General features: G+C 54.4%; 4 protein-coding genes across 4 annotated transcripts; 2 read left to right on the plus strand and 2 right to left on the minus strand.

Annotated features, from left to right (window-relative positions):
* Positions 1-146: 146 nt before the first annotated feature.
* On the minus strand, positions 147-1805 carry CAOG_01445 (hypothetical protein; the record flags this gene model as incomplete). The annotated part of the gene is made up of 2 exons (XM_004364256.1): positions 147-170; positions 282-1805. 2 exons carry the CDS (start codon positions 1803-1805, stop codon positions 147-149), a joined length of 1548 nt encoding a protein of 515 aa, XP_004364313.1.
* Positions 1806-2386: 581 nt separating this feature from the next.
* CAOG_01446 (EPC1 protein) lies at positions 2387-5389 on the minus strand (the record flags this gene model as incomplete). Its single annotated transcript, XM_004364257.2, has 8 exons — positions 5119-5389; positions 4848-5016; positions 4572-4729; positions 4249-4464; positions 3939-4144; positions 3290-3851; positions 2887-3182; positions 2387-2789 (listed from the first exon to the last, which is right to left on the minus strand). Exons 1-8 carry the CDS (start codon positions 5281-5283, stop codon positions 2387-2389), a joined length of 2175 nt encoding a protein of 724 aa, XP_004364314.1. The 5' UTR covers positions 5284-5389.
* Positions 5390-5546: 157 nt separating this feature from the next.
* Positions 5547-7180, plus strand: CAOG_01447 (hypothetical protein). Its single transcript, XM_004364258.2, has 2 exons — positions 5547-5630; positions 6091-7180. Exons 1-2 carry the CDS (start codon positions 5561-5563, stop codon positions 7077-7079), a joined length of 1059 nt encoding a protein of 352 aa, XP_004364315.1. The 5' UTR covers positions 5547-5560; the 3' UTR covers positions 7080-7180.
* A 32-nt stretch (positions 7181-7212) lies between these two features.
* On the plus strand, positions 7213-8723 carry CAOG_01448 (hypothetical protein). Its single transcript, XM_004364259.2, has 8 exons — positions 7213-7243; positions 7531-7683; positions 7800-7866; positions 7983-8069; positions 8148-8183; positions 8269-8350; positions 8443-8506; positions 8602-8723. The coding sequence occupies exons 1-8, from the start codon at positions 7219-7221 to the stop codon at positions 8631-8633; spliced, it is 546 nt and encodes a 181-aa protein (XP_004364316.1). The 5' UTR covers positions 7213-7218; the 3' UTR covers positions 8634-8723.
* Positions 8724-8727: the final 4 nt, after the last annotated feature.

Genomic DNA, 8727 nt, shown 5'->3' on the forward strand with positions numbered 1-8727 from the left:
TTTCATAAAAAAAGTGTCTATTCTCATCGTGTTTTGAACAAACGTCAAAAACACAAACCATTTAGGCATCACAACCGAGAACTCAATAACAACATCAACAACAAATAGCAATAGCAAGAAGAACACTCAAAACATCATGCTCAAGTCTAGCAAACCACTGTCAGGGTCGGCTGAGCAAACCCATTGATCAAGGAACGAGATGTCAGCCTCGCCTTGTGTCGCGACCAAGCTTGCGCTTGGGGCCTCACGACCGACAACAACAGTACCATCATTGACATTACTTGCCAAGTCTGGTCGTACTGGAGCTTGTCGCATTGGTACTGCGGAGCAAGCTGTTGCTGCTGCTGGCGATCGTGCTGCTTGGGAGGATTCTCCTCCTTCTGAAGAAGCGCGGGATCGTGCTGGCGCGGCAGCGGCGTTTGATCGAGCATGGCAAGCATGGACGTGAGCATCACAAGCACCAGCGATTGAAGAGACCCCCGTTGCATGGGTTGACGAACGAGTGCTGCAGACTCATTGAAGGTCTCCTCGTCGCGGGCTGCTCGCGAGCTGCAAGTGTTGCTGCTCTGGCGGACTGCACGATCGAGTAGGGATTGAGGTTGTTGCTGAGATTGCGACTGGCATTGCTGATGCTGCTGCTGTTGCTGTGATGTCAACGAGTTATCGAGCTGAGAAGAAGATTGTTGATCGTCTCCATGGCACTGTTGGGTGGCGGCAGAGTCCCAGGTCGTCGAGAAAATGTCGGCGAACGAGAGCTCGTCAAGGGGCGCCGCGGCTTCGGCAAGAGCAGCAGCCTGCACACTTGGCTGTGCAGCTGCAGCAGTAGGGAGTGGTTGGTCGGCTGAGCCAGCGAGCAGCGCGCGTGACCGCAGTGCGGCCATCAGCGCATCGCGCTCTTGTTGCAACGCGTGGTTGCTCTGCTCGAGCTGCTCGACCCGTTTCGAGTACGAGTCACGAGCGGCAAGGGCCTTCTCGAGCTGCTCGTTCAGGTCGGCGGACTGCTGGAGCTTCTTTTCGCGGCTCTTGCGAGCAGCGTTGCGGTTGCTCAGCTTTCGTTTGGCCTCCTTGTCCAGCACAGGGAAGTTGGCGCCTCCCGTTGATGTTGCTGAGGATGCGGGATGGCGACGAGAGCTTGAGGAGGTTGGTGCAGGCGCAATCGGCACAGGCGAAGTCGCGGTTGCTGCTGCTGCTGCTGCAATATTGCCATTACAGCTCTTGGTGCGTGTCCGCTTGCTGGCAGGAGTCGCAAACTCGTCCACGTCTTCCAAGATGTGCTTGGCACGCGAGCTCGCGACGCTCGTGGCGGCAAATTCGGTGTCTTCCAACGTCTCGAGCGCCATGGACAGGGAGAGCGGCACTGACTTGTGCGTCAACATGTCAGCCTCTGCCTCCAGAAACAGCGAGCTGAACAGCTGCTGGTGTGCTTGGAAGGACGCCGAAGAAGCGGAAGAGGACGAGGACGAGGGATTGGCGGTCGTCAGAATCGGACCATTCATCAGCGCGAGTCGCTCGAGCTCGTCGTCGTGGCCCGTCCAGTCCTGCATCTCGAGCCAGTCCGATGCGGACGAGACCGAGCTTGCGGACAGCGGCGACAGAATGGGCGAAACGCGCTCGTGCTCCATCATATGGACCATCAAGTGCGATGACGTCGTCGGAGTTGTCGTCGGAGTTGTCAAAGCAAGAGCAGCGGAACCCGTTCCAGCCTCGACCAGCGCCAACGCCCTCGCGAGTCCGTCATCGTCGTCGTCGAAATTGTTGGCGCTGTCGTTGTATGGGATGTCGGCTGCAGACTGCTGCAGCGTCATGTTGTTCCACAGGTACGTTTGGGGCGTCGGAGTTCTCGTGTTCCTTCTTGTGCTATTGTTTCTCGCCTCGTTCTTCTTCTTGTTCTTCTTTGTTCTTCTTGTGTTCCTTGTTGTTTGTTGTTGTCCGTCTTTGGTCGCGATTTCACTGACAACAGACAACAAAAACAAAGACTGAAGTCCGAAAACACAAAGAAATAAAAAAAAAAAAAAGGAGAGAATACAAAAAAGTGCCAGCTCAGCATTTGGAAGCAAAGCCGACCTATCAGCGAACGACACCTGTGTAGCGGATTTTCGCTGTGTTTCTTGAGTGTGCTCGCTGTGTGTGGAGCGTTGAGGATTATATGGGGCTGCTTTGAAGAATGCGTGATCATGTCTGAATTACTGGGAAAACAAAGAGTCAGGAGAAGGGGGGAAAGAGAGCGGGAAAGAGAGAGAGAGCGGGGGACTATGACGCAATGGTTCCTTGTCTTGGCCATTTTATTGGCGTCGCGTTGATTTTTGGGGGAAAAAAAAAACAATCGATCCTGTACTGAAATAAAAACAACAACAACAACACAGCAAACCCCCTTTGGTTCCGTTTTCTACATCACAAACCCGGTGAGCGGAGGCGGGGGTCGTTGTTGGCGCAGGTGGTCGCGAATTGCCAGCGAGAAGAGACTCGGCATGCTTCGGAGTTCGGCCGGATCGAATGGTGCACATGCATCCTCGGCCGCAGATGGTGCTGCTGCTTGGGCTGCTGATGCTGATGCATACAGCGAGCTGCTCGTGTTGCGCTCCAATTCGCCGTTCGGCCCAACCACCAACTCGTAGTGCTGCTGGGCAAGCGGCACTGCCGTCGGGCGCTGGTCCAGATGCTCAACATCCATGGGCCGCAGTCCGACAGCCGTCACGCTGTTAATGGCAGTGGTGGCTTCTTCGGCTTCCGACGTCTGCGTGTGTGCCAGCGTGCTCGGCCACAGCAACGTCCTTGGATTGGTTGCAGGGCTGGAAATCCCCCCCCCCCAGAAACAAAAGAGCATTGGCAAGCAGCATGAGCGTTTTCGCGAACAAGCGTATTCACAGAACAATCGAAAAAACGTACAATAAAAGATTCGGCGCAAACCGGAGAACGCGCTGGTGCACTTCGTCAAACTCGTCGGCCGCTTGGATGAAAGGATCAGAGAATTCGATTGGCGGCGGTCCGTCGGCCTGGCCGCGCTGCTGGAGCTGCCGGAGCCGCGGGTTGACAATCGCCGAGGTGGCACGATCGTAAATGACTCGTCCGCCGCGGCCGATACGTCGCACACCCAGCGGAATCAATCCCGATCGACCAAACGGTACCGGTCGATACAATGCTGCGTGTGACGCGATGGGCGGGGCGATCATGTGGTGGCGTGGCTGTTTTTTTTTTTTTTTTTTTTTTGGTTTGGTTTGTGTCGCTTTGTAAGCCTTCTTCCAGACAACAAACCAACCAACGAAAAACCAACGAAACAAAAAAAACTTACCGGATGGTACGAACAATTCCGCTGGCGAACAAAGGCAAATGGATCGTTGGAGTCGGAGGGCGGGAGAACAGAGGCAAAGTCGGAAGTCAAAAACCGGTCTCGAAGCAACGGCAACCCTTCGTCGGTGGCCTCGTTGTTGTTTTCGCGAGAGGCTGCGGCTGCGGCTGCAGCTGCGAGTTCAAACGCAGTTTCACACTCCCAGTCAAGGTCATCCACCACCTCGTCTTCCTCATCATCAGCGAGGTCTGCGTCGTCGTCGCCTGCCCCTGCTGCGGGTGTCTCAGTCGCACCCTGCGAGTGCCGCTGTGCAATTCGAGCCATCCGGAGCTTGAAGAAGTTGCGCAACGGCTCAAACACAATGTCGCCCGAGTCGTCGTCCAAAGCACTTGCTGGGATGTGGCGCAAGAACTCTTCTTCGGCTTCGTCGTCCGATTCTTCGCGCAACAGACGGCGCATCGTGAATCGCGGCGCACCGCTCGCTGCCGTGCTTGTCGCCTCATCGTCCGCCTTGCGCTTTTTCAGGCCACGCACGCCTGGAGCGCCGATCGTGTTTTTGAGCGACCTGTTGTTTCGAAAAAAAAAAAAGCACAAAAAAAAGTAAGCAATCGAAGCTCCCTCCCTGCCGCTACTACAATCCGCCCGCACATACATGCGAGGAACGGGAGGAGGCAAAAGCTCCGTCACAGTGTAATCGCCGAGTGCATGCCGGCGCTCCAACAGCTCGACATCCACCTGGTAGCCCTCCAACTTGTACTTCTCACGGCGGCGAAGCGAGTCCAGAAGCGTTCGGACGCGTTCAAAGTCTCGTCGCAATTTGAGCATTCGCTCGTACGAGAGCTCGTCCGTTTTGCGATTCTGGCGAGTGATAGCAGCGAAAAACAAAAAATACCATAACAACAAAACAAACAAAAAATCAGCAACTGGCAAACCGCGCTTGCACTCGCAAACAGAGGACTCACTCTGCGCGTCGTCATTTTCTCAAAGCGACGCCGGAAGGCAACGTAAGGGTCGCGCTCGGTCGCCGGATCGTGCAGTTTCTTTTCAGTTTTGACGGTCGGAGGCAGCGGCTGCCCTTTTCGCATGCGCCGCGACTTCCAATGCTCATACGCCGTCATTAACATGTCATCGTTTTCATTTTCCGGAAGGCTTGGTCGAATGGCAGCAAACGGGGCAATCTTGAAATCACAAGCGTTGAATCGATTGTCAAAGAAGAGTGAGCGGGGCACGTTGTCTCACACGACGCACAACAAGCACTTGCGACAGCACATGTCTCCCCTTTTACATCATTTCCTGTGGTAGATCGCTCGAACGCGTCAACGCATCGTTCAAACTGAATCGGAGTCATTTTCGACGACTTGCTCGAGCTGTTCACGCTCGTCAGCCATGCCTCGTCCTCACTATCCATGTCGTAATTCGGAATATCGGGATCTGCTGCATTGCCTGTTGGAGTATGGCAATTTTCCAATGGTTGTAGTGCAAGCAACAGCATCGTGAGTGAAGATCGAACACAAAAGGGGAGGCCCCTCCCACGCCTTTCATCCGCAACCATCCGCGTTACCATGCATGTGAATGTAATGCTCTGGCAGCTTAAAGTCTGGCGCGTAGTGCTGCTCGTAGCCCGGAGTGAGCAGGTTTGCCTCTGGGATGGGGATGTACAGGCTGGCCTTCTTGTCCTTGTCCAGCGGCGCCTGCGACATGACGTTGATGACTTGTTGCAAGTGATGTTCCTGTATCGTGTGTGGTGGAGAGGGGAGCCGGAGGGGGGGGGAGGGCAACAGGTCAGTGAGATCCAGTCCCAATGCAAGTCCCATACAAAAAGCGTTTCGTACCTCTTCCTCTTCCTTCTCCATGCCGGTGGCCAGCTGCGGCAGGGCGCGCGAGATCGCCTGGGCCTCATCCAGATCGGGCACTTCGTCCGACCGGTAGACGGTCAGCGCGCGCGTAAAGTCGATCGCTCTTGCTCGGAAGCTCAGAACGGCTTTTGGCGCAGCCATGATTCTCAGCAGCCGGGGAAAAGAAAAAAAAAAGAAAAAGAATAATACTAATAGTAACAACACCGACAACAGCAACGACAACACTCGGAAAACAAGTCAAAGAGAATGAAGAAGAGAAAACTGAACTCTAAGCTTTTCGTTTGTATTGGGATTTGCATTGTATCATTGTCCATTCAGCTACCCTCGCTTACTGGCTGTTTAGTAATAACATAGATCATCATCGTCGTCGAGTGGAGTGTTTTTTTTCTCTCAGTCATCCTTTCCCTTTCACTTTCGAATGCAGTCCGCAGCAGTGGTTGCCGTCGCTCGTCGCGGCATTGCCACCGCCAGCAGCGCCGCCCTCGCTGGTAACGCAAAGCACGCGTCCTTCTCTCCACGACTTGCCACTTTCATCCTTTGATTACTTCAATGCGCAAGTTGAAAGCGTACGATGCCGCCAGAATGGAGAACGGAGAGAGGGAGGGAGCGAGAGTGATTGAGAGATCTCCATGTTGTTTGCTTGCTGCTCCTCGGTCAATGGAGAACAACAAGAAAGCGAAAACCCCCCTCAATTGCTTGGAGAAGACCATCCCATGGGCAGATCTGCAAGCGAGAGTGACGGGGGGGGGGGAGAGAGAGAGAGAGAGAGAGAGAGAGAGAGAGAGAGAGAGAGAGAGGCAGAGCGAGTGTGCTCAATGGAAACGTCCAGCCACATGCAAGTCCCCATTGAATGGAAGACATTCGAAGGCTCCCCCCCCGCTTCTGGTGCCCACTTGCTCGATTCCTTGTCAACCTGTACTCAGTGATGCTTGGATGGTTTGGAAACAGGCGCTGCTGCTGCCAAGCCACCGCCGCCGCAAGCGAAACGAACCGCTCCTGCTGGCGGTGCTGCTGCTGCTGCTGCTCCAGCCAAGGAGGCTGCTCCGACCAAGGATGCTGCGCGGCAGGCGTTGCGCACATTCCTGGCAGAGGAGCCGTTCGAGACGTCCAAGACGGACATGCTGTCGTGGTTGAAGCGACGCGAAGTCCGGCTGCAGCGGTACAATGCAGCCCCAGTCCCAGCCTTCGACGTGGGCTCGATCATCTCGGTCAAGTATCGCACAAGCATGACCGGCGAGGACGCAAACCGCGTGACAAAGTACATGGGCATTGTCGTCAAAAAGCGATGGAACCTCGGTTTGTCGTCCTGGTTTACCATCCGAAACGTTATTGAAGACGAGGTGGTCGAATTCACCTTCCCAACACACTCGCCGCGCGTGATGGACATTACCGTGCTGCGACCCGGCCGAGCAGACCGCAACGCCCTCTCAAAGATGCTCGACCGACTGCCCAAGAAGCACTCCACCTTCACGCTCGAGGGCATGGGTGGTCGCACCGAGAAGCAAGTCATCGAGGTCACTCGCCGCGCCGCACAGGCCAAGACAGAGGCGGCCGTCAGCGCCGAATTCTTGCGCGCTCGCGGACAGTCGCTTGCGCTCAGCACAGTCGCCAAGATGCGCGAGCTTGCAGAAAAGGACGGGCGGCAAGTCTCGGTCGACGAGGCTGCGTTGGCCGCACAGCGCGCCTACGACCTGGCTACCAAGCGCAACAAGAGCACAACCGTCGTCCCACCAGCCTCGGCACACGCCTCCCGAAAGCCCTCCGGCTTGCCAGGCATCTCGGCGCCGACCGCGACCGCTGTGGCCTCGCTCGCCTCTGTTGATATTAATGCTGCCGAAAACATGCTCCGTCGTGAGAACATTGCAGCGCTATACGGCGTGGAGACGCTTGAGGGTGTCGACAAGGCCGTTCAAGCTACTTCTTCCGGCAAGCGATAAAAGCTTTATCGTTGGGTTCTCGTCGTTTCTGTGTGTGTGCGTCCCAACCTGTTTTTCTTTTTGTAATGCTACACGATAAACCAACACATTCCCATTTCGGATGATCTCTGTGCACTTTGGTCAGTCGTTGTTGTTTGTGATGTCGTCCAGCAGCCGTTCAGCAGGTGAGTGTGTATTTCGTCCGGCACTCGGTTGCACACTCGGGACAAAGTCCCGGGGTTTTGAACGTGCTGCTCTGCCCATCGCTCTGGCGCGGAGTTGGACGAGTGACGCAGCACCAGTCGCGTCAGACGGACGGCGATGGTGGATGAATGTTTTGGCGGGAAATCTTCGAACAAGCGGCCTGCGTCTGTGGTGCGGGGCGTCCTTGTGTCCTTGTGCGTGTCATTGTGTTTTCATTGTGTCAATGCGTGTGTGTGTGTGTGTGGGTGTGTGGGTGTCGATGTCGCAGGTCAGCAAGCAGAGCACGCGGCTGCAGACGAAGCCGCCAACGAAGAAGAGCCGATCGCCGTCGTCTTCCAATGCTCAGAGTGCCGCTCCATCCTGGGCGATTCGTGTGCATATGTGACACCCGTCGACGATCTCAACGCCATCACGCTCGCTGGTACGCCCCGAAGCAAAGAACGCAGAGCGATGCTCCTGGTTGCGCGCTGATTTCCACTCACCTCCCGTACATGCCTCACACCACAACAAACATCATCATCATCATCACATTATTAGCTGTATCGCCTGCAGTGTTAATAGCGAAAGAGCTGCAAACATCAGTGTCGGGCGTAGATACTGGCTGGTAAGATTGCTTTTTGCAGTTCATGTTCTGAGATGATCATCTCGCTGACTTTTCTGCTTGATCAACCAATCCAATCTACGTTTTATTTTGTTGTTGCTGTGATGGTTTCACTACAGCGGGTATTATACATTGACATGTGCTGGATGCAACGCGTCGATTGGGCGCATGTATTGCTCCACTCCCCGGCAATTTGACATTATTCGGTAAGGGATGCTCCGCCAGTTGCCAATGCAGCACGAGTACACTAAGTTGCTGTTGACCTTGTTATTGCGGTTCAACAGAGATCACTATACGTTCCATATCGACTGTTTAACAAGGTAAGATCGTCAATGCGACAAATTTTGAGCAATTTCAATTTTGTGTTTTTCGATATTAACATTGCATGCATCGACATTCAAACAGCTACACGATCGGAAAGCCTTCCAAAACGCCTCAAGAAAGCATGTTGTTGGGCAGCGCTTCAATTTCGGACTATATTTCTCGGGTCAGTGAATGTTTCGATGCTCGCGGGCGTTTTGGTAAAGTCCACCTTGGTTGTTTTTCTAACTGGAACTGGAACTGGAACTGGAATGGCAGCTACGAGACATTGTAACGACAATTCACGAACGAGTAGAACGATTGGAGGGCATGGTGAGCACAGGTACGAGAGTTGCAACCATAGTTGATTTTGTGCGCTCGCAGCGAAAAGTGATCCATTCCGTCTCACTGCTCCCATTCCCCCTTGCTCACTCGCAGACCGCGCACCAGACCGAGGCCGGAAAGTTTGAGTGGATGGGAAGTGATGCAATGAAAAGTTTGGTTTGGTTTGTTGTTGTTGTTCTTCTTCTCAAACAAAAAAAAAAAAGTCGAAAAACTCACCTC

Source organism: Capsaspora owczarzaki (genome assembly GCF_000151315.2).
Source record: "Capsaspora owczarzaki ATCC 30864 unplaced genomic scaffold supercont2.2, whole genome shotgun sequence".
Lineage (NCBI taxonomy): Eukaryota > Filasterea > Ministeriida > Capsasporidae > Capsaspora > Capsaspora owczarzaki.

Bases quoted from the DNA above. Each gene is read 5' to 3' on its own strand.
- CAOG_01448 (XM_004364259.2), top strand. From the start codon at position 7,219: ATGTCGTCCAGCAGCCGTTCAGCAG. The intron at 7,244-7,530 runs GTGAGTGTGTAT...TCGATGTCGCAG, and splicing joins GTCCAGCAGCCGTTCAGCAG to GTCAGCAAGCAGAGCACGCG. The intron at 8,184-8,268 runs GTAAGATCGTCA...ACATTCAAACAG, and splicing joins CATATCGACTGTTTAACAAG to CTACACGATCGGAAAGCCTT.
- CAOG_01447 (XM_004364258.2), top strand. From the start codon at position 5,561: ATGCAGTCCGCAGCAGTGGTTGCCGTCGCTCGTCGCGGCATTGCCACC. The intron at 5,631-6,090 runs GTAACGCAAAGC...GTTTGGAAACAG, and splicing joins CAGCAGCGCCGCCCTCGCTG to GCGCTGCTGCTGCCAAGCCA.